The 24613-nt window shown below is 39.6% G+C and overlaps 1 protein-coding gene across 4 annotated transcripts in view; it reads left to right on the top strand.

Annotated features, from left to right (window-relative positions):
• The window catches only part of col21a1 (collagen, type XXI, alpha 1), a 47501-nt gene that overhangs the window by 19518 nt on the left and 3370 nt on the right, over positions 1-24613 (top strand). For 3 of the 4 annotated variants that reach the window (XM_071409148.1, XM_071409149.1, XM_071409150.1), the window contains exons 10-27: positions 9309-9362; positions 9457-9510; positions 9708-9761; positions 10375-10428; positions 10856-10909; positions 11000-11053; positions 11949-12002; positions 14803-14847; positions 15665-15718; positions 15924-15977; positions 18460-18513; positions 18815-18886; positions 19769-19804; positions 22067-22111; positions 22649-22681; positions 22791-22937; positions 23113-23167; positions 23252-23446. In XM_071409148.1, the coding sequence (XP_071265249.1) occupies positions 9309-9362; positions 9457-9510; positions 9708-9761; positions 10375-10428; positions 10856-10909; positions 11000-11053; positions 11949-12002; positions 14803-14847; positions 15665-15718; positions 15924-15977; positions 18460-18513; positions 18815-18886; positions 19769-19804; positions 22067-22111; positions 22649-22681; positions 22791-22937; positions 23113-23167; positions 23252-23446 (1168 nt within the window). Of the gene's footprint in view, positions 1-9308; positions 9363-9456; positions 9511-9707; positions 9762-10374; positions 10429-10855; positions 10910-10999; positions 11054-11948; positions 12003-14802; positions 14848-15664; positions 15719-15923; positions 15978-18459; positions 18514-18814; positions 18887-19768; positions 19805-22066; positions 22112-22648; positions 22682-22786; positions 22938-23112; positions 23168-23251; positions 23447-24613 lie in introns of those variants that run through there. The other variant, XM_071409151.1, reaches the window with a different exon arrangement.

Here is a 24613-nt window from a genome sequence, read left to right as displayed (position 1 = left end):
TCTCAGAGTAGGAGTGCTGATCATAAACATTAAGATTATATGGACATATCCTAGGTCAGCACTCCAACTTTGAGATGCTTTGTGGATACAGGCCCAGGTCTACTATTTCTAGACTAGATTGTACTCAAACATAAGTAATCCCTGCTGCCACAGTTTCTAACATACATACATCTGCAGAGAGTAGACTTAGAAAACAAGGTGCTATCTAGAACCAAAAAGGGTTCTTCGGCTGTCCCTATAGGATAACCCTTTGAATAACACTTGTTGGTTACACGTAGAACCCTTTTGGGTTCCATGTAGAACCCTTTCCACAGAGGGTTCTACATGGAACCCTAAAAGTTATTCCCGGAACCAAAAAGGGTTCTCCTATGTGGACAGCCGAAGAACCCTTTTGGAACCCTTTTTTTCTAAGTGTAGACTTTGATATAATGATCTGGTTGCCACTGAAGATGCTAAAGCATATTACATGTTAAGTGGCTTATAGTCAGAACATAATGAGTATGAAACAGACCATGAAGATAGTCATGGAGCAAGTCCTCCCTGAGATGCTCTCTAACATCAATCAGAAAGGAAAATAGAATAATCTGTCATGTAATTTGTAAAGGTGAATGTCTCTCTAACCTAGTGTCTAGCTTAATGATAAAGTCCCTACATATCTTCGTTCCACGTTGGTGTTTGATTTCTTTGAGTTAGAGCAGAATTGTCTTACCAGAATTGATTGAATAGACCCTTAGTGGATTGAATCATGACCTTTAGGGTACTGTTCATTTCTAAGAGCTAGACTTCATGCCATGAAGCAAATGTTTCTGGAAATCTGACAAATGTTTTAAGAGGACACATGGTCGTTGTTTCCATGAAACAGTACAGTACATGTTACCTCACAGGGGACTGTCACTGTAACAGGATAAATCTTACAGAAGCAGTATATTTTTTAGTAGGCGTTTTTGCATTAGCGGTTTGGCATTTGTTGTTTTTTGTGGTATGACTCAGATTTCACTGAAACTGTTAAGCAGGAGGTAAGAGTGTCTGTATGAATACTTGCATAAGAACCATGAAATTCAGTAACTGAAAACATGTGGCACGTTTGCTGATATTGCTTGTTTGCTTGTACCAGCTTTACTATCACTTTGAAGTTGTAGGGGCGATTTCCCGGACACAGATTAAACCTCGCCTGGAATAAAAATCAAGCTCAATGAAGAATCTACATTAAAAGTTATTTTTAGTTCAGGACTAGTCTGATTCTGTGTCCGGAAAAACACCCCGTAATGACTCAGTAATGTTTGCCCAAAGTGGCATATAAATTCAATTTTGAATATCAGCATTATTCTTGTAAATAGTCATGTAACAAAGTCTATTGTGTCATTTTCTGCCTAAACTATATCAGGGACAAAATAACCATTGTTTCACTAATTTTTATGAACTCAATTTGTTCATTGTTATCTATCAATGAACTCTTTATCAACTCGCTGTTCGGATGACATTTTGAAGTCCTATATTTTCCTAGCTTTTTCCATTAGAGGCTTTGAAATGCTTTATGGTTGGAAGGACAGTACATTGGTCTGTGTGGGGTGTTCAACTTGCACTCGATACTAATCTCTACTGATGACTGAGGTCACGAGAAGTGTAGACCAGTTTACAATACAAAGATGAATTCTTCGTGAACATGTTGTGGCCTTTAAATACTGGCATTGCTTTATTGGAGCAAATCTTCCTCCAAAGTGCAATAAAGGGATGAGAGAGTGTCTTTCATAAATATCTTGTGAAGTCTTTCCTTTGTAACCAGAGGAAAGATATTAGTTTCGTTCAAACCCTACACTACATAACAACGAAAGCCGTACATTTCATCCTCCCACTGAAGTTGGGGCAGATGTTACATTTGGGTTTATCCCAAAATATGGGGGCTGTTTTATTGCAAATGCTAACGTCCGTAGCAACTGAGCATATTTTAGTTCCCAGTAAACATCCTCTAGTGGTTTGAGTCATTAAATAGAATTGGAATAATTATCTTAATTGAACAGTCCTCAAATTTTCCCCAATGAATTTGTCGACACACTTACAGTTGAATAAACAAATGGTGCCCACTTGTAGTGTAATCAAGTGGAGAGGACTTGAGTATGGGTGTGGAAATATGAAAGGACTTACAGAACTGGAACCATATCCTGTACAGTAATCAAGTTTACCAAAGATCAGTACAGTAATCAAGTTTACCAAAGATCAGTACAGTAATCAAGTTTACCAAAGATCAGTACAGTAATCAAGTTTACCAAAGATCAGTACAGTAATCAAGTTTACCAAAGATCAGTACAGTAATCAAGTTTACCAAAGATCCGTACAGTAATCAAGTTTACCAAAGATCAGTACAGTAATCAAGTTTACCATCATACTAAGAGCAAAGATCTATGATCTATGCATAAACTTATCTACACTCAGAAAGCATACTTTTCTCCTGACAATTTTTTCTTATGTTGAATATAGACATGCAGATGTCAAAAAACAAAAAAAGAACATACCTTTCCTGTGCCAGTTTATGATATTAAAATCAAGTAAAATGCAGCATGGAACTATATTGTAGCTAACAGGTAGTGTGAATTGTAAATTGCTACCTATGTAGTACTTCATATCTAGGGCAGAGGCTCAAGTTTTCCATAACAGCTGCAAAGCAGCAGTATGAGCGCTAATTCATTAATGAGTTTCATATGCTCTCTTGACGTAAAATTATGAAGTGTATAGTGCTTGGCGGTGGTGCTCACCACTCTCACGAGGATAAAAGTACGCCTCCTAAAAGCAATGGAAAAAGGGGTTCACCCTCTTTCATGGCCATGTAGGAATAAGATTTGGAGAAAATAAATTGCCTGATGTTTGATTAAACTGATTAGCATTTTTCAACAGATTCCAATTGAAAGCTGGCTGGAGGTCATGTCCTCATATAGATTTTGGTTGGCCTGCTGTGAGGACAAAGGCATAGTTTACCCATAACCTTATAACCTTGACTTTTACAGGACACCAACTACCTTGACTTAAGTATACCAGAAACATGTTTCAACTTATAAAGGCTTTTTAGAGCTTTAATAATCCCTACATAGAGGTCTTACGAATCCTTTATAAGCAAAGTCATACTACATAAAGAGTGATATAAAAGGTCCTTACATCTGTTTTGTCAAATCTATCAAAACCCTTTTGGCACCATTCATATGGCATTTGATTATGAATGACTTCTGAAGCATCTATATAGGCCTTATAAAGGGCTAATGAAGGCTTATAAAGTGTGTATGTATGAAGGTTTTAAAAGTTGTTTTAACATTTTGACGGGGCAATCTGCAGTAGCTACATTCCTTTTTGGACATAGAAATGAATGATATGTACACATTGATTCTTGAAGAATATAACTTAGAAATGCCTCATGAGCTTAATTCAACTGTCGTACCACATCAGAACCCAAAATATTACCTTGTTTTACACCAAAGTTTGTAAACAAACACTGTATAGCCTGTATAGGTGAAAACTATAATTTGGTAACATTTACTTTGACTATTGTTAGGTTCTAATTATCAGACTAAGAACACGACGGACGCTATGAAAGCTTACACCAAATTTATTCACCCATTGGGTCAATACAGCTGCATCAGACAAAAAACATATTCACACAAGCACTGCTATTTAACTCTTTCTCCTCTGCTGAGTCTCCTCCTACACATCTGAACAGCCAATGCATCCCTGTTGCTAGACAGAACCTTAGTGATATCTGTTCTTCCTCACTTCATCTGACCTGACCTCTGCCCCAAAGTGCTCAATGCTACCAAAATCACTGCTGTCATGGTGACTGGTACCAGACTGTGTCTGTCCTCCTCCCATAGGATCCCTGAAGGCTAACGATAACACATCCTGACAGAATGTAAACATTATACATTCCATTCTCTCCCTCAGTGACATGAATAAGTATATTTCATGATTTCATAAGTCAAGAAATCTGAACCCAACACTATATAGCCATAAAGCATTCATTACACATATATAAGCTTTTCAGGAACATGTTATAACAGGTCTCAACCACATTAAAGGTTAATGAAATACAGTGCCTTCGGAAAGTATTCAGACCCCTTGACCTTTTACACATTTTGTTACGTTACAGCCTTATTCTAAAATGGATTAAATATTTTTTCCCCCTAATCAATCGACACACAATACCCCATAATGATAAAGCAGAATCCGTTTTTCCACATTAAAAAATAAATGAACACTCAAATATCACATTTACGTAAGTATTCAGACCCTTTACTCAGTACGATTACAAGCAATCAAATGTATTTATAAAGCCCTTTTTACATCAGCCGATGTCACAAAGTGCTATACAGAAACCCAGCCTAAAACCCCAAACAGCAAGCAATGCAGATGTAGAAGTACGGTGGCTAGGAAAAACTCCCTAGAAAGGCCGGAACCTAGGACGAAAGGGACCAGGCTCTGAGGGGTGTTCAGTCCTCTTCTGGCTGTGCCGGGTGGAGATTATAAAAGAACATTTCCAAGATGTTAAAACTTTCATAGATGACCAGCAGGGTCAGATAATAATAATCACAGTGGTAGTAGAGGGTGCAACAGGTCAGCACCTCAAGAGTAAATGTCAGTTGGCTTTTCATAGCCGATCATTCAGAGTTGGTTGACAGAAGGTGCGGTAGAGAGAGAGTCCAAGACAGCATGTCCGGGACAAGGTAGCCCGTCCAGTGAACAGGTCAGGGTTCCATAGCCACAGGCAGAACAGTTGAAACTGGAGCATCAGCCTGATCAGGTGGACTGGGGACAGCAAGGAGTCATCAGGCCAGGTAGTCCTGAGGCATGGTCCTAGGGCTCAGGTCCTCCGAGAGAAAGAGAGATAAAGAGAGAGAGAATTAGAGGGGGCATACTTAGATTCACACAGGAAGACAGGAGAAATACTCCAGATATAACAGACTGAACCTAGCCCCCCGACACATAAACTATTGCAGCATAAATATTGGAGGCTGAGACAGGAGGGGTCAGGAGGGGTCAGGAGACACTGTGACCCTGTACGACGATACACCCGGACAGGGCCAAACAGGCAGGATATATCGCCACCCACTTTGCCAAAGATGAGCCCCCACACCACTAGAGGGATATCTTCAACCACCAACAGTTTTCTTGGGTATGACGCTACAAGCTTGGAACACCTGTATTTGGGGAGTTTATCCCATTCTCCTCTGCAGATCCTCTCAAGCTCTGTCAGGTTGGATGGGGAGCATCACTGCACAGCTATTTTCAGGTCTCTCCAGAGATTTTTATCAGGTTCAAGTCCAGGCTCTGGTTGGGCCACTCAAGGACATTCAGAGACTGTCCCAAAGCCACTCCTGCATTGTCTTGGCTGCATTGTGCTTAGGGTCGTTGTCCTGTTGGAAGGTGAACCTTCGCCCCATTCTGAGGTCCTGAGTGCTCTGGTGCAGGTTTTCATCAAGGATCTCTTTGCTTCGTTCACCTTTTCCTCAATCCTGACTAGTCTCCCAGTCCTTGCCGCTGAAAAACATTCCCACAGCATGATGCTGCCACCACCATGCTTCACCGTAGGGATGGTATTGGCCAGGTGATGAGCGGTGCCTGGTTTCCTCCAGATCTGACGCTTGGCATTCAGTCCAAAGGGTTCAATCTTGGTTTCATCAGACCAGAGAATCTTGTTTTTCATGGTCTGTGAGTGCCTTTTGGCAAACTCAAAGAAAGGCTGTCATGTGCCTTTTACTGAGGAGTGGCTTCCGTCTGGCCACTCTACCATAAAGGCCTGATTGGTGAGTGCTGCAGAGATGGTTGTCTTTCTGGAAGGTTCTCCCATCTCTGCAGAGGAACTCTGGAGCTCTGTCAGAGTGACCATCAGGTTCTTAGTCACCTCCCTGAGCAAGGCCCTTCTCCCCCGATTGCTCAGTTTGGCCAGGCGGCCAGCTCCGTGAAGAATTTTGGTGGTTCCAAACTTCTTCCATTTAAGAATGATGGAGGCAACTGTGTTCTTGGGGACCTTAAATGCAGCATACATTTTTTGTTCCCCTTTCCCAGATCTGTGCCTAGACACAATCCTGTCTTGGAGCTCTATGGACAATTCCTTCTATCTCATGGCTTGGTTTTTGGTCTGACAAGCACTGTCAACTTTTGGACCTTATATAGACTGGTGTGTGCCTTTCCAAATCATGTCCAATCAATTGAATGTATCACAGGTGGACTCCAATCAAGTTGAAGAAATATCTCAAGGATGATCAATGGGAACAGGATGCACCTGAACTCAATTTCGAGTCTCATAGCAAAGGGTCTGAATACGTACGTAAATAAAGTAAACTCAGCAAAAAAAGAAACGTCTGTCAACTGCGTTTATTTTCAGCAAACTTAACATGTGTATATATTTGTATGAACTTAACAAGATTCAACAACTGAGACATAAACTGAACAAGTTCCACAGACATGTGACTAACAGAAATTGAATATTTGTGTCCCTGAACAAAGGAGGGGTCAAAATCAAAAGTAACAGTCAGCATCTGGTGTGGCCACAAACTGTATTAAGTACTGCAGTTCATCTCCTCCTCATGGACTGCACCAGATTTTCCAGTTCTTGCTGTGAGATGTTACCCCACTCTTCCACCAAGGCACCTGCAGGTTCCCGGACATTTCTGAGGGGAATGGCCCTAGCCCTCACCCTCCGATCCAACAGGTCCGAGACGTGCTCAATGGGATTGAGATCCGGGCTCTTCGCTGGCCATGGCAGATCACTGACATTCCTGTCTTGCAGGAAATCACGCACAGAATGAGCAGTATGGCTGGTGGCATTGTCATGCTGGAGGGTCATGTCAGGATGAGCCTGCAGGAAGGGTACCACATGAGGGAGGAGGATGTCTTCCCTGTAATGCACAGCATTGAGATTGCCTGCAATGACAACAAGCTCAGTCCGATGATGCTGTGTGTAACTCTCATTCGTGAAGGCCCCAGACCATGACGGATGCGCCACCTCCAAATTCATCCCACTCCAGAGTACAGGACTCGGTGTAACGCTCATTCTTTCACGATAAACGTGAATCCGACCATCACCCCTGGTGAAACAAAACCGCGACTTGTCAGTAAAGAGCACTTTTTGCCAGTCCTGTCTGGTCCAGCGACGGTGGGTTTGTGCCCATAGGCGACGTTGTTGCCGGTGATGTCTGGTGAGGACGTGCCTTACAACAGGCCTACAAGTCCTCAGTCCAGCCTGTCTCAGCCTATTGCGGACAGTCTGAGCACTGATGGAGGGTTTGTGCGTTCCTGGTGAAACTCGGGCAGTTGTTGTTGCCATCCTGTATCTGGTCCCGCAGGTGTGATGTTCGGATTTACCGATCCTGTGCAGGTGTTGTTACACGTGTCCACTGCGAGGACAGTCAGCTGTCCGTCCTGTCTCCCTGTAGCACTGTCTTAGGCGTCTCACAGTACGGACATTGCAATTTATTGCCCTGGCCACATCTGCAGTCTTCATGCCTCCTTGCAGCATGCCTAAGGCACGTTCACGCAGATGAGCAGGAACCCTGGGCATCTTTCTTTTGGTGTTTTTCAGAGTCAGTAGAAAGGCCTCTTTAGTGCCCTAAGTTTTCATAACTTTGGACTTAATTGCCCACCGTTTTTAAGCTGTTAGTGTCTTTACGACACAGGTGCATGTTCATTAATTGCGTATGGTTCATTGAACAAGCATGGGAAACAGTGTTTAAACCCTTTACAATGAAGATCTGTGAAGTTATTTGGATTTTTACGAATTATCTTTGAAAGACAGGGTCCTGAAAAAGGGACGTTTCTTTTTTTGTTTTTTTGCTTTACATTTTTTTTATAAATGTACAAAAATAATTTTAAACCTGTATTTGCTTTGTCATAATATGGTATTGTGTGGATTGATGACGGGGAAAAAACAATTTAAGGCTGTAATGTGACAAAATGTGGAAAAAGTGACTGCAGTGATACACTGAGATACAGTGAGATGCACTGAGATACAGTGTCTTAGACCGCTGCGCCTCTCGGGAGCCCAAATCTTATGAGTTGGGTCATTAGCAATGCAATTGACCAGACAACACCATTAAAAAAAAATCACTTTTATTACAATCTTCTTTCTTCAAGCCAGTATCACAACGATCATCAATCAATAGATACCCAGATGGTGGCTTGCACACTACATAGACAGTAATAATGCATAGGACTACAACCACATTACTGTCCATAAGAGCAAATAAATGACGTTGTCAATTATTTAATCACAACAAATCTACCTGGCGAAGCCACCATCACCACGGGCACGGGGTGTGGCACTTGGAGCAAGAACTACAAAAAAACTAACGATAGACGACAACCCTGAACGCAGGGAAAACTATTTTTAGGACGAACGCCACTATGAGCTAACTTCAACCACACCTACGCAACTCAAACCTTTGTTGTTTGGGACCAACAACTTGCGTCTTTTACTCACCGCGCTCGACCTCAAACACAGGTGCACCACAGGTTATAAAGGAGGTAGAGGGTGTGGACCACAATGAAAGAGAGACAGTAGTTTAAGGGATGCTCCAATCACAGGAGGATGGTGGTTAATTAAGTACAGAAAGTCACAGCACACACATGCCATCAATTAAGGTCAATAATTTGTGAGAATATGCATAGGTCAATGAAAATGTAACTATGAAGGCTAAAGTCCACCATATGACACATCTATAAAGATTCCTAAATATGAGATTTTGTATAGCATTTACAGTTTTTTACATTTAGCAGACTCTCTTATCCAGAGCGACTTACAGTAGTGAGTACATACATTTTCATGCTGGTCCCCTATGGGAGTCGAACCCACAACCCTGGCGTTGGAAGTGCTGTGCTCTACCAAGTGATCCACACCGGACTAGGAAGACATGAAGGCGCTATAGATAAGGCTCTATAGATATGCTATGGATATATTTCATTAACCTTGAATTAATAATGCATTTGGGACCTATTATAACACGTTCATGAAATGCTTATAGAAGTATAAAGAATGCTTTATGGCTGTGTAGTCAAAGTAAATTGTTACCCTTAATTTTGATATAATGGATGGTCAGTCCTTGCATCCATAGCTCTGTCTACGAATTTGAGCGTGGTTACGTTTCTCCAGCCCTCAACGTTTTAGCGAAACACAGGCTGGGAGCACGCTTTGTTAATGTTTAACTGCTGATTGCCGCATTAAGTGAGAATCATTTAATTGAACACACAGCTGATTCATGTGTTTTATCTATGAGCAACATTAATAAAAAGGGTAAATATCTCATGAATTCGCATCTCTTTTTAAATTGAAGGGTGTTCCTGGTAACCGAGGGATTCCTGGACCACAGGGTCCAACTGGGACAGAGGTATCAGCTGAATTTTAAAACAAATTATGTTTTGATCAGAGTAGTGTTTTTGATGTTAAATCAATGGAGCTGCTCTTTCTGTTCTCTCTTTCAGGGGCGACGCGGGGTTGATGGCAACAAGGGAGAACAAGGACGGCCTGGTGATTCGGTAGGAAGGTCAAAAAAGGGCATTAGTATGACTTTTTATCGATTCGGCATTGTTTATTTTATGACACTGTAGAAGACCCGCTTTCAAGCATTATAACCAATGCTTGTATTCCAACCAACTGATCAAAGCTACTTCTAATAATCTACAATCACTTTTATCAGACACACATTTTATGTATAAATCTCTTGTCTTTTCAGGGTGAAAGAGGGGTTCCAGGATTACCTGGGCCATTGGGTCAAGCAGGTGAAAAGGTACACCATAACACTGGTTTCACTGAATAAGGTTATCAAATGTATACATCTCTATATAATATCAACTCTTTGCATGCACATTATCAGCCAGGTTTTTCAATTAATTTGTATATAATCAGTAATCCATCTCCCTAAATGTCTTACATCCTGGGCAGATGACATATGTTGTATTGATTCATTATTTTGGTCAAATTATGAACAGAAAAGGAAGCTATTGGTAATCCATAGTGATAAATACACTCTCGGGACTATCCTAATAGAACCGTCTTAAATGCAAATAAACAGCTGGTGAACTGAATGTCATGAATCCCACATCTAATAAAACAATACACCTTGTATTCTATGAGAGCAGGCCAAAGGAAATTAAAAAGAACATGAAACATTTGTAGATTGTAAGGAACATAGACATTGACTCTGTACATTATTTATTGTTACTGTTATTATTATTACTTTTTTATTATTTCTCTATTTCTCTGCATTGTTGGGAAGGGCCCGTAAGTAAGCATTTCACTGTTCATCTTAATCAAATGTGTTCAGAGAAAGGTAGGCAAGGGGCGTTGCATGGTAATAAATTGTTATTAAACTTATCTTTAATTTCTTATTTTTTCCCCAGGGCTCTATGGGTCTTTCAGGGGGATCAGGACTTGCCGGCAAAGATGGCCAAGTGGTAAGAATATCCCAATACTGTTATTAACCACACGGTTATGTACATTCGTTGCCAAGTAAACAGCATAGGTTAGGTAGTAGTTAACTGGCCACTTGCTTATGCTTTCAAGTTGACAAACATATTGACAAATGTATACAGTATATTGACCTCTGGCCAATATACTGTAGTATTATATTGTTGTAATATTGTACATTTTATATTGTACAGTTGTAATGATGGATAAGGGTGAATTTATATAGTACCCAAGGTATTGTGTGATGTATTGTTTTATTGATGATGTAGACCGTTTTGTTGTGATGTGTTGTTTGGTTCCGGTATGGAGCCTAGGAAGAGTAGCGGCTGCCTTGGCAGCAGCTAAAGGGGATCCTAATAAAAGACTAAATATGAAATATCAATCTTGGTAATCTTGATGATTTGACAATTTCAGGGAGAAAAAGGAGCCAGGGGATTCTCTGGGCCAGCAGGACATCCAGGAGTACCAGTATGTACAATTTAGATACTCTGGTCTCAAACCAGGAACTGACATGGCTTTAAGTTTGAAAAAATCTCTTTCTCCCATTCTTCAACTCAGGGTGTACCTGGAAGCGATGGAAAGAACGGAGTCTCAGGACAAATCGGTCAAAAGGTTGGTTTTCAATGTGACTAAACAAAGGAAAGTTAACTCACTGATGGATGGGATTGACGTATGACAAAATTGACCATAAGGTTGACTTGTCGTAGTTGGTCTGAACTGAACCACCAAAGGGTTACGCTGCTGTTGTCTGGCAGTTCCCCAACAGTGGAAATATATTATTGCTGTTAGCACACATTGTGATCTATAAGGGGGTTAGCACCATTGTTTCCTTGTGTTCTTACTCAGCTCAGGCTTTTCTGACACATGGTTTTCATTATCTTAACGGCAGTTCATCACCATCTAGGTGGTTGTGTCTGCGTTATAACTTCTGGATTTATATGATTTTTTCTTCCACATGTAGAACCTTCCAAAATGTTCACAGTTGGTTTCTTCCCTTCTACACTGTGGAAAATAGAACAAGTAGTGTCTCATTGGATGTTTTTAGATTGCCAGTTGGTTGCAAATAATGGCTTGACAAGCTGGGTTACTGTACATGTAGAGCTGATACTGTACAGACACCTTATTTAACACCTCATCATGGCTTGACAAGCTGGATTACATGTAGAGCTGACACTGTACAGACACCTTATTTAACACCTAATTTTACAGACACTCTTATCCAGAGTGACTTACAGCTAAGTGCCTTGCTCAAGGGTGCATCGGCATATTTTTCACCCAGTTGGCTTGGGGATCCTTTCGGTTACTGGGCCCACAACGTTAACCGCTGGGCTACCTGCCGCCTCTGCTGTTAACTTTATGTAACAAAGATAGATTCAACAGTATCCAATGAGCAAATTCGTGGTGGGGTGCTGCTATCTCTTTTGAACTGTACCTGTAGCCGGTACACTGAATCATCAAGCATGATGTCTGTGTTAATGATATTCTGATGCATTATTTTCATCAATAGGGAGAGGTTGGAGCAGCTGGCATCCCTGGTCTAGACGGAAGGGAGGGCCATCCTGTAAGTCATGGACATTTCTATTCTTTCTATAACCATGGATTATAATCTACATTCTATGCACTCTAGACGGTCTACTTTCTTGTATGCTTGGGTTTCTATGAAATATGAACAATGCCAGAATGCCCTCCGCCCCCTCAAATAAAATGAGTTCCTTGACTTTAGCAGGGGATATCCAAAACAGACTCGGTCATCTGGAGCTACTTGAATCACAGCCGACATCATGGATCATGACAGTATTTCTGACAGCTAGTAAATTTGGAGTGGTTTCCCTCTAGTTCATCCCAGGATATAAACCCTATTATGGCAATACTTTGGTGACTTCATGTAGTCATTTTGTAGTCATTTGGGGACAGAATAATACATCTGAAAAATAGTTTTACACAAGTGCATCCCCATTAGTCTTGGGAGCTCTGCAGATTTGGCCACACAAGCCGAGTGGTGGAACTACAATGTTCTAGATGAGTCAGTTGCTCCACAGGGCTGTAAGCCATTTGGTTTGCCAGAACATCCAATGATCCAATGTCTTTATGGACTAAATAACACAATAGTTGTATCTGCCTGTAACCCCCTCAAAGCTAGTGTATAAAAATTATTGTATTTTGAGACTTTTTTCTATATTTTTTCTATTTAGGTACTTATTTTACCTGATGTGTTGATAATGGCATAGGTAAAAGGATTGGGTTACCAGCCTTACTCTTGAGACAAGTGTCATGGGATTTTGAATAACCAATAAGAGTCAAGAGTGTTGTATCCGAAAGACATCACCTTGAGTCATTGGTGTTTTTAGATTAGATGGATGAGCAGACCCTATTGGCCCTCCAAAACCACTTTCAGGCCCTATCCAAAGCCAACAGATAGATGCCAACAGATTAGAGAAGACTGTTTGGACGAGCTATAGGAGGGCAGGCTCATTGTCATGGCTGGAATGGCATATATGGAATGGAGTCAAACATGTGGTTTCCATATGTTTGATGTGTTTGATACTGTTCCATTAATTCCATTCCAGCCATTACATAAATAGATTTGATTTTCATGGTGTCTTAACTGAAGTGGCTAATTGTCAATAGCCTCGTCTGGGGAACAGCTTTTAATATATTTGCAGCATCGGAGGATTTTTGATGAGTTATTTTCCATGTTTCCATGTTCCTTTACAATCCCCTCAAGATAAAGTCTCTGCCGTTTTCCAAACATCTGTACCCGTTTATCATGAAAAACTGACTAAAGAGGCATTTCAAGGTAGTTTTGTTGGATATGCTCAACAATTATAAACTGTTTATTTACTCAACTAAACATTCACAAACTAACAGATTTACTATTTACGACCATTTATGTCCCCAGGAGGGTTTTAAACGCCAGGCACTTTTCACATTTGTCCATTAACCACAAATATTGTCTCTCAACTACCAAACATATATCAGTTTATGCTGTGAGGTGTAATGGAATATGCAGAATTTGGCTTAGGATGTGACAATCCCTGGTTGGGATTTGACATTGTTGGTTATTCTACATTTGCCGCCAACCACTACTTAAGGACCTGCTATGTCACCCATATCCATATCCTTAACCTTCAACGTCATTCTTTGTTTGAAGTGTAACAGAGATGTGTCTGTCGAAAGTCTTTGAAGAGGAGGAAATGTTTTCAATAGATAATATGCGGACAGCCATGAATGTAGATCATACTTGAAAAAGGATATACAGTCATCTCTGGGACTACTTAAATATGATGTGTCATCTGACCTTTGGCCTGTACGCAATAGTCTCCTTTTGGTCTCATCGTTCACAGGGTTACACCACAGTGAATTTTCAGAGATATTTGGTATCACTAAATGCAGTAGTCCTTATTTCGTACTTCCATAAACATGGCATATTTGTTCACTACATACATGCTTCTTCTTTTAAACTCCTGATTTCTGACACTGAGTGGTCAGACAAAATGGGCAAGCTTTCATGGAAATGGAATGCATCCATTCCACTTCATGGAACATATCCTCAAGCATTTGAAACACCTATTGCTGTTTTCAATGAGTAATATTTTTGGGACTGTGTTGCTATTCATTTAAACCAAGATATACACTGTGGCTTTAAGAGCTTTGAGGTCTGAGACTTTGTCGGAATGAGACTCGGGAGGTGTCCCAGATACATTTTCCATGTTGAAATGACTGATTAGTGGGAAAACTATTGTGTGCAGAGAACACTTATAGGTCCACATAAAGTTGTGTATATTCTTCTATACAAACTTTAGGAAGTATATTTATTGGACAACAAACCTATTTGTACTATTAGGTCTATCCTTGTTAGGGGTCAACTAGTTATTCATATAAAATCAATCAACATGTTATGAAGAGATCGCCAAGGGTTAACACACACATATTGTATGTTATATAGATTGGTACAACAATCTCTCTGATGAATTATAAATGCAATGAGATTTCAAGCCACATTCGGCCTGTCCATTCATTGTGATACCCAATGCTATCTAGTACCACTGTTCTCTTCATTAGGGCGGTATTTGTGTTTGTTTTTACAACATCCTGTGAAAGCTATTAAACCCACTGTCTGATAGAGCCAGCGAAGCTCAGGGGAAAGACATTTGATATGTGAATAATCCAGACTCTCAGAAGAAAGAAAACAAAACTATCTGTGAACCATATACAGTATGTTAGCTGCGTTAGATGGGGAGGACACTGACCTGTCTGTCTTTCATCAATATATTGAAAACAATTGTAATGCATAACACACGGTGTATTGTGATCGTGTTTTGTCATATAGAGTAAGCTACATACTCTGTCTTTGTTTCCAGGGTATGCCTGGCGTGCCTGGAAATGAGGGCCAGAGTGGAACTAAGGTGAGCTCCTGTTATTCTCATAAAGGTCTGTCCTTATATTAGGATGTACCCATACTGTCTATTACATTTTCATTAAATATTGATTCAAAGTCACAATCTCCTTCCTGGCAAGTTTTTTTTTAGCAAACTTTTGTGCTGGCAAGAAAGGCTATAATGTTATTGTACTTTATTTGGCATTCCCTTATTTTATGTCTAAAACTATTTATGAACACTATACTGTTTTCAACTATGGTTTACATGCACTGTTATAATGTATAGACTAAAATAAATAGGAATATAATAAAGTAAGCCTAGTCGTTAAAGTGTTGGGCCAGTAACCGTAAAATTGTTGGTTTGAATCCCTGAGTCGACTAGGTGAAAGATCTGCCGCTGTGCCCTTGAGCAAGGCACTGAACCCTAATTGTTCTTGTAAGTCGCTCTGGATAAGATTTTAGCATCTGTTAAATGACAAAAATATAAGTGCGGGTGATGGATTTTGGAAAATCCACAAATTATTTCGGGATTACTAGAATTTGAAGACTTCAGTCTTGCCCACAAATAAGTACATTTTCAAAAGTCCTCTGAGGACCCAGTACCCTATCCCCATAACATTAGACTTTTATAAACTATGGTTCAAGTTTTGATATTGAAATACATAAAGTTTAATAAAGATGTCATAAGTGACAGAGAGAAAGAGCACACATGCAATCAATCAGGGAAGTTGTTATACTTGTATTTCTTCGCAAAAAATATTTCCAAATTGAACAACTGCTGCGTTAAATTACAGCATAGAAAAGTGACTACCAATGTTATTAATTATATGATTCTATAATTACAGGGTGAAGATGGTTTGCCAGGACCGAAGGGAGCCAAAGGTTCGACTGGAACATCTGTAAGTTGGCTGCCACCAATAGATCCAGTTTCAATTTGTCCAAATGTATTCAGGGTCACACTTACAGTAGTATATTTTACATATGTATGGAGCAAAGTTCTAAGGAATTTCCACACATACTCAATGATCCATAATAAATACAAATACAGATGTGTAGAGATACCGGGAACATCGAAACTGATGTTGTCTTGTTTTTCTTATTTAGGGGGACAATGGATTGCCTGGTGAACGTGGATCATCGGGACAACCTGGACCTAAGGTACCAGTGGTTTCTGTTCTCTTCCAGAAATGTAACATCTTGTCAATGGGATTATGTCAATCACGGATTATGTCGATTTTCCTTTGCCCAATGTCCATGTGAGTACTATTTGCAGAACTAGTAAAATGCACTTTTCATGGGGTGCTGAGAACATCTCAATAACTTGTGTAAATATAGTCAATAGTAGTAGTAAAGATTGCTCAAACATATACCTTAATACACCATATTAGCATTGAAATGATGTGAACCAATACAGGTACAAATGTAGGATCTTAATTTGATCACTGTTTTGTTGCTTAGAATGTTCCTGCACAGCAGAAAATGCTAACTTTTAGTGTATTTTAACTTAAAAAAGGCTTCTAAAGTTTGTCATTTCCACCTTTAAATTTCAGACTTAATCTAACAAAAAACCCATCACCTCATACAAAAATGTCCATGAATTATAATTGGTTTAATAGGTATTTTCCTGCTGTAGCAAACTGGCACAAATTAAGATCCTACATCTGTACTGTGTTGGACCAATTTGAGTGTTCTGGCCAGAAGATCTCAATTACTCCCGTCTCCTGCAACACCACCACTAGAGGCAGTGATGACCACACAGAGGAACTTTAAAACCCTTAATGACATTGAGCAGTGTTATGAAATTCAAAATATTGCCGGCTACATTACCTCATCTGTCCTTAAAAGGGTTTATAGTTGTGCTGTGCATATCAGCCCTTGTCTATTGGTGTGTGAAATCCGTTCCTCTAGTCGTGTTAGAGTGCCACTGTATAGGCCTACCGAGACATGCAACAAAACTCTGCATTATTGTAGATGCATATAGTGCTTGGGTTAGCATTTTCTGCAGTGATATAATTTCTAGCGAGTATGTTGTTTAGAGCAGTGCCATGGTTATACTAGAGACGCCAAATGAAATGGTGATACAAGTTGACTACTATTGCCTTCGCCAGTGGAATTTTGGGATGGAAATCAAAAGCGGTCTGGTACTCTGGTCTCGACTCTCTGTCTCCCAATCACTTTTCATTAGCTGATATCTGTTTAACAAGAGTCAATGTTTATTGGTTAATGGCACAGGAGTGAAATAGTAGTTTCTGGACATGAGCAGGGTTTTCATATTAATGTCCTAGTTTCAAACAGCATTTATTAGGGAGAGGATATTTGTTTAGAAAAAGAAAAAACACAAACTAGGGCTGGGTTTAAATCTGATCAGCGCTAGATAATGTAATAGTGTAACAGTACTCTTCTTGCGTTGTGTACAATCAATCATCGACACGAACTCCAACTTGTAGCACCAGTCATGGAGCTTTATTCTGATAGAAACAGCACAAAATTTCACGTCATGCAATGCACGGCTCACCATCCAACTCTGCACTCACGCACGCTGGTTTGGTGCTTGTTCACTGAGCAATGTAGTTACCAAAATAATACAACAATTACAATATACAATATAATATTTTGAACAATGTACCTGATAGAAACAGCACAAAATGTCACGTCATGCAATGCACGGCTCACCATCCAACTCTGCACTCACGCACGCTGGTTTGGTGCTTGTTCACTGAGCAATGTAGTTACCAAAATAATACAACAATTACAATATACAATATAATATTTTGAACAATGTACCTGATAGAAACAGCACAAAATGTCACGTCATGCAATGCACGGCTCACCATCCAACTCTGCACTCACGCACGCTGGTTTGGTGCTTGTTCACTGAGCAATGTAGTTACCAAAATAATACAACAATTACAATATACAATATAATATTTTGAACAATGTACCTGATAGAAACAGCACAAAATGTCACGTCATGCAATGCACGGCTCACCATCCAACTCTGCACTCACGCACTGTACAAAATATACGAACCACCCCACCAGACACAGTAAGTTGCTAGCTAGTATTATTCTCTACAACAAAATGCACGACAAATATTCACCAAAAAACGCTGCATCTTACGTGTGATGTTCGAATAACATTTACAAACAAATTGATATAAATTGTACATTTAAATCATCACTTGGGAGTATAAAAATCACTTTTGACGTACAGTGCTTTGCAACCAACAACTTACCGCTGGTTTGGTGCTTGTTCACTGGGACGATTCTAACTGAAACATCCCCCCTCGTAAGCAAGCTACGCAAACCAGCCAATAAGATGCCATGTTGAGTAGGTGAAGGCAAGACAAAACTAAAACCAAAAACCTATTGGCTTAACAATAAAGTGGCAAGGGGAATCACCGATATAACCCTGTTACAATAGCACGCTTGACATTTAAATGTAATTTCTGATTGAGCCGACATATGCAGCACTTACCTTGAATGTGGTCTCTGCCAATGTGGAAACAATGCCTTTCAACAATGCCTTTTTTTCACAGCAGTATTTCATGATTTACAAGCAGAATTGTATTTACAAATCAGCATCTTCTATGTATTTTATGAAGTACCTCCTTCAACTAATAATTTTTTCTCAAATAAAGGGCAGCAAAGGTGAAAGTGGACTTCCAGGTCAACCAGGGGTTCCAGGACAGGAGGTCAACATTTTAAGTTTTATATCAGTTGATATTGTGTCTATTATGAATGTAAAGGTGATTCCGTAATTTAGATTTGTTTTAAGAGGGCTGTGTGAGTCATTGATGAACCCCTACAGTGCGACGTAAGTTACAGAACATCTAAGAGACAAAGTGTCCTTACTGTGGGTTCTTACTATGTACAGATATGTGGTTGTCTCACCCAGCTATCTTAAGACTTGTAAGTCGCTGTAATAAGAGTGTCTGCTAAATGACTCAAATGTACATGTACAGTATAATGCTGATTGAATGAATGGTATTCCAGGGCAAGTCAGGTGACCATGGTGGAACAGGTCAGCCAGGACACCCAGGAATGCCAGGCCTGACAGGACCTAAGGTAGTTATTAGGGAGAGGACAGTCTCCTAAAAAATCACTCTTAACTGCTGTGAAATTACTGTGTCTATACTGTTCAATAGGGATTTACCTACTTAGCAATTATTGGAATTATTGGAATTAGCAATTATACTAATTTTCACTAAATGTTCTGCTCAAATAGGTTCTTTTGAAATTGGTATAATTATTTATTTTTCTGAGGCGTAGTGTACGAATGAGCTGGGATTAAGCATTAAGAATGTTTTCTGCAAATGTTTTCAGTGTTGCCATCCCGATCACATTTTGTTTATTTAATGAGCGAGGAAAAACACTGACGTTGCATTTTGATGAAGAATTAGGAGCCAGAAAACTACTTTATAGTGAGCTGTGTTTCCAGATTTACCTCCATTAACTTCAATAAAGAATAATAATTTATACCACAGCTTCCAAGCAAGCCTTTCATAGGATGACATAAATAAATTACCCCAAGGACTGCAATTTACAGGTGAGGGTTACTCAAATGCAATAAAATACATCATTGATCAATAACAGTATTTTTTACAGGAACTGTTTCACAGACATTATTTGAACTTCCACCCTAGAGACAATTACATCTAGCTTACCGTATCATAAACAGTACTTTTTAGTTTGCCTTTCGTTTAATTTCTACCACTTCAGGACAACTTGCAATCTTACAACAAAATATATTTTCAAAAAACAGGGAAACACTACAAGAGGCTTGTAGAATGTTTAACATACTGTCATCTGGCATATCCATAGCATGTTCCATGGACTTGATGCAGCTGAAGTTTGAACATTTGTAACTGTAACTCTGTATTCTCCTATTGTAACAATATTGTAACAATATCATAACACGTGATTGTTGTGTAATTTCTATCTCACCAGGGACAAAGGGGAGATCCAGGTGAACGAGGAGGGGAGGTATTCGCAACATTTAATAACTCCTGATGACAATTCAAATCCATTAGCTGCCCTTGATTCTTTGTATGGAGCGTCTGTCCTCTCAGAGGATTTCAGATGGAATTCCAGACATTTAAAGCATAGTTTAGTTATATTTTGCCATGCTGTTCAGTCCAAGAGAGCAAATAATGGTAAACAGCAACAAAATGAAATGTAATATACTGTAACTGATGAACATATTGAAACCTTCATTTGACTTATGGACCGGAGGTTGCTTTGGGAAACATACAGTACCAGTCAAAAGTTTGGACAAACCTACCCATTCAAGGGTTTTTCTTTATTTTTACTATTTTCAACATTGTAGAAAAATAGTAAAGACATCAAAACTATGAAATAACACATGTGAAATCATATAGTAACCAAAAAAGTGTTAAACAAATCAAAATATATTTTAGATTCTTCAAAGGAGCCACCCTTTGCCTTGATAACAGCTTTGCACACTCTTGGCATTCTCTCAACCAGCTTCACCTGGAATGTTTTTCCAACAGTCTTAAAGGACTTCCTACATATGCTGAGTACTTGTTGGATGCTTTTCCTTCACTCTGCGGTCCAACTCACCCCAAACCATCTCAATTGGGTTGAAGTCGGGTGATTGCGGAGGTCAGGTCATCTGATGCAGCACTCCATCACTCTCCTTCTTGGTCAAATAGCCTTTACACAGCTTGGAGGTGTGTTGGGTCATTGTCCTGTTGACAAACAAATGATAGTTCCACTAAGCGCTAACCAGATGGGATGATGTATCGCTGCAGAATGCTGTGGTAGCCATGCTGGTTAAGTTTGCCTTGAATTCTAAATAAATCACAGACAGTGTCACAAGCAAAGCACCCCCACACCATCACACCTCCTCCTCCATGCTTCACGGTGGGAATCACACATGCAGAGATCATCTGTTCACCTACTCTCCGTCTCACAAAGACACAGCGGTTGGAACCAAAAATCTCAAATTTGGACTCATCAGACCAAAGGACAGATTTCCACCGGTCTAACGTCCATTGCTCATGTTTCTTGGCCCAAGCATGTCTCTTCTTCTTATTGGTGTCCCTTAATTGTGGTTTCTTTGCAGCAATTCGACTATGGAGGCCTGATTCACGCAGGCTCCTCTGAACAGTTGATGTTGAGATGTGGCTGTTACTTGAACTCTGTGAAGCATTTATTTGGGCTGCCATTTCTGAAGCTGGTAACTCTAATGAACTTATCCTCTGCAGCAGAGGTAACTCTGGGTCTTCCTTTCCTGTGGCGGTCCTCATGAGAGCCAGTTTCATCATAGCGCTTGATAGTTTTGCGACTGCACTTGAAGAAACTTTCAAAGTTATTTACATTTTCTGTATTGACTGACCTTCATGTCTTAAAGTAATGATGGATTGTCTTTTCTCTTTGCTTATTTGAGCTGTTCTTGCCATAATATGGACTTGGTCTTTTACCAAAAGGGATACCTTTGTATACCACCCCTACCATGTCACAACATAACTTATTGGCTCAAACGCATTAAGAAGGAAAGAAATTCCACAAATTAACTTTTAACAAGGCACACCTGTTAATTGAAATGCATTATAGGTGACTACCTCATGAAGCTGGTTGAGAGAATGCCAAAAGTGTGCAAATCTGTCATCGAGGCAAAGGGTGGCTACTTTGAGGAATCTCAAATATAAAATATATTTTGATTTGTTTAACACTTTTTTGGTTACTACATGATTCCACATGTGTTATTTTAGAGTTTTGATATCTTCAGTATTATTCTACAATGTAGAAAATAGTAAAAAATAAAGAAAAAACATTGAATGAGTAGGTGTGTCCAAACCTTTGACTGGTACTGTATATACAGGTTGCTACATTTTCCATGTACAAAAGACTGCTTCAAGTATAATCGGATGCTTGGCTCACTACCTCCTTCCAAATGTGGTTGCTTTCATTTAGCCAGAGTGGAATCATGTTGAACAACCGCTTAATTCAAAAGTAATGGAAAACAGGGACAGCTATGATCTTTTGGGGGGAAACTAGGAAGCGTATTGAGTCAAATGACAATGTCACCACAGAACTGCGGTTAATTAAGAAGTCACTTGTACTAAGTCTCTGGATGGAAATATCATTAAACTGACTGTCATGGACATAGCAACAACCTTCTTGTAAAATCTCACTAATTTGATTACTGAAGACCTTACATTTAATCACAAACAGAATGACTAAAAACAAAAACCATAATTGCTAGTTTAATTTTCTCTACAGGGATTGAGAGGTGAAAAGGGAGATATGGGAATTCCAGGGAATCATGTAAGTTCCCCTTCCTATGATTACATCAAAAACATTTTTTACAATAATGAATGAATTCTATAATGGCTATACAAGAGCATTTTGACCAATTGGACAGTTGATTGTCCAGTGGCCTCGGAAGCCCAGTTACATAATATTTACTGCTTGCAAGTGCTACAGTAGACTTTTCTCACCACATTATAGTGCTACAGAAACCTTTCTCACCACATTATAGTGGTTCTTCAATAGCCTAAATAATTTGTAAATGTGAATATTTTCCTCTTGTCACAATGTATTTATTTCATATTATAGACTAGCACTGATCTAATACATTCATGTACAGAAATTGGATTGTGAATTTGGAAGTATCAGAACAACTCTCAAATTGACTTCTGACGATCACTTTTCCATTGACAATATCAATTTAAACAGCATGTTTTCCCTTTATCCACATCTAGAGGATATGGAAGTTAGTTGTATTTCCATCTCATTCAATTCCAATTACATTATAATTAATGAACATTACTAATAATCAGCCATTATGACTTTGATTGACAGGGCTCTAATGGCTCATCGGGACAAAAAGGAGAGGTAAGTTTGTCATTGACTACTGTAAGTAGCTGTAGCCCTGAATAGCCAAGCATACATCACCATCTAGAGCAGTGTGTGTGTACTTATACTATGCTCTTGTGGAAGCCAGAAAGGGACAACAGGAGACCCCGGTCAGAGGGGACTGGGAGGTCACCAAGGCCAGCCAGGACTATCTGGGCAGACAGGCCCGCCTGGGCCTCGAGGACAGAGCGGGGACGTTGGCCCTCTTGGGCCACCTGGACTAGAGGGGAGACCTGTATGTACCTCACCAGTACAATCACCAGTACACTGACCATCCTTGGTCATCAACAACTACTCAACATGTCACTTTTCAACAACAATCGTTCACTGTTCCATCAATGTCTATGCCATTTGTATTAATTGACTCATACATTTTGCATGATGCCATCAATCATGTCACATTTCCACAGGGAAGGGAGATGTCCAAGCAAATAATTCAGGAAATATGCAGAGAGGTACTTAGATGTGAGTATTGATTATGTTTGATCATTGCTGTATTCTGTATAGTACACCTATATCTGAGCCCTCTCCATTGTGTTTTCATCCCAGTGGAGATGCCTTCACTACTTCTCAGTAACCAGCAGCTGAGTAACTGTGACCACTGTCAGACCAGGGATGGGACTCCGGGGGCACCAGGCCCGGTTGGGCCCCAAGGATCTACAGGCTTTCCTGGGAACCCTGGTTCCAGTGGACAGCCAGGCCATCCAGGTCGACCTGGGCATCCTGGGATGCTTGGCTTGAAAGGTAATAAATAGGCTTTAGGACTCAATTAATCTGTGCAGTATGTACAGGTAAACAGTAGAGTAGAATATAAACATAGGCCTAGCTTTTTCCTTTAGTCAAATAAGATTTTAAAATGTGTTTGTACTGTCTGGAACACACTGCATTCTATTTGTACTGTCTGGAACACATTGCATTCTATTTGTACTGTCTGGAACACATTGCATTCTATGTGTTCTATCTGGAACACATTGCATTATATTTGTACTGCCTGGAACACATTACATTCTATTTGTACTGTCTGGAACACATTACATTCTATGTGTTCTATCTGGAACACATTGCATTATATTTGTACTGTCTGGAACACATTGCATTCTATGTGTTCTATCTGGAACACATTGCATTCTATGTGTTCTATCTGGAACACATTGCATTCTATTTGTACTGTCTGGAACACATTGCATTCTATGTGTTCTATCTGGAACACATTGCATTATATTTGTACTGTCTGGAACACATTGCATTCTATTATTTTCTATCTGGAACACATTGCAGTCTATTTGTTCTATCTGGAACACATTACATTCTATTTGTTCTATCTGGAACACATTGCATTCTATTTACACTGTCTGGAACACATTGCATTCTATTTGTTCTATCTGGAACACATTGCATTCTATTTGTTCTAGCTGGAACACATTACATTCTATTTGTTCTATCTGGAACACATTGCATTCTATTTGTTCTATCTGGAACACATTGCATTCTATTTGTACTGTCTGGAACACATTGCATTATATTTGTACTGTCTGGAACACATTGCATTCTATTTGTATTGTCTGGAACACATTGCATTATATTTCTACTGTCTGGAACACATTGCAGTCTATTTGTTCTATCTGGAACACATTGCATTCTATTTGTACTGTCTGGAACACATTGCATTCTATTTGTACTGTCTGGAACACATTGCATTCTATTTGTATTGTCTGGAACACATTGCATTATATTTCTACTGTCTGGAACACATTGCATTCTATTTGTTCTATCTGAAACACATTGCATTCCATTTGTACTGTCTGGAACACATTGCATTCTATTTGTATTGTCTGGAACACATTGCATTATATTTGTACTGTCTGGAACACATTGCATTCTATTTGTTCTATCTGGAACACATTGCATTAT

The sequence above is a fragment of the Salvelinus alpinus genome, chromosome 7 (assembly GCF_045679555.1).
Source record: "Salvelinus alpinus chromosome 7, SLU_Salpinus.1, whole genome shotgun sequence".
In the NCBI taxonomy this organism is placed as follows: domain Eukaryota; kingdom Metazoa; phylum Chordata; class Actinopteri; order Salmoniformes; family Salmonidae; genus Salvelinus; species Salvelinus alpinus.
Note: the sequence above shows the minus strand (reverse complement) of the source record. Positions and strands in the feature narration are given on the sequence as shown.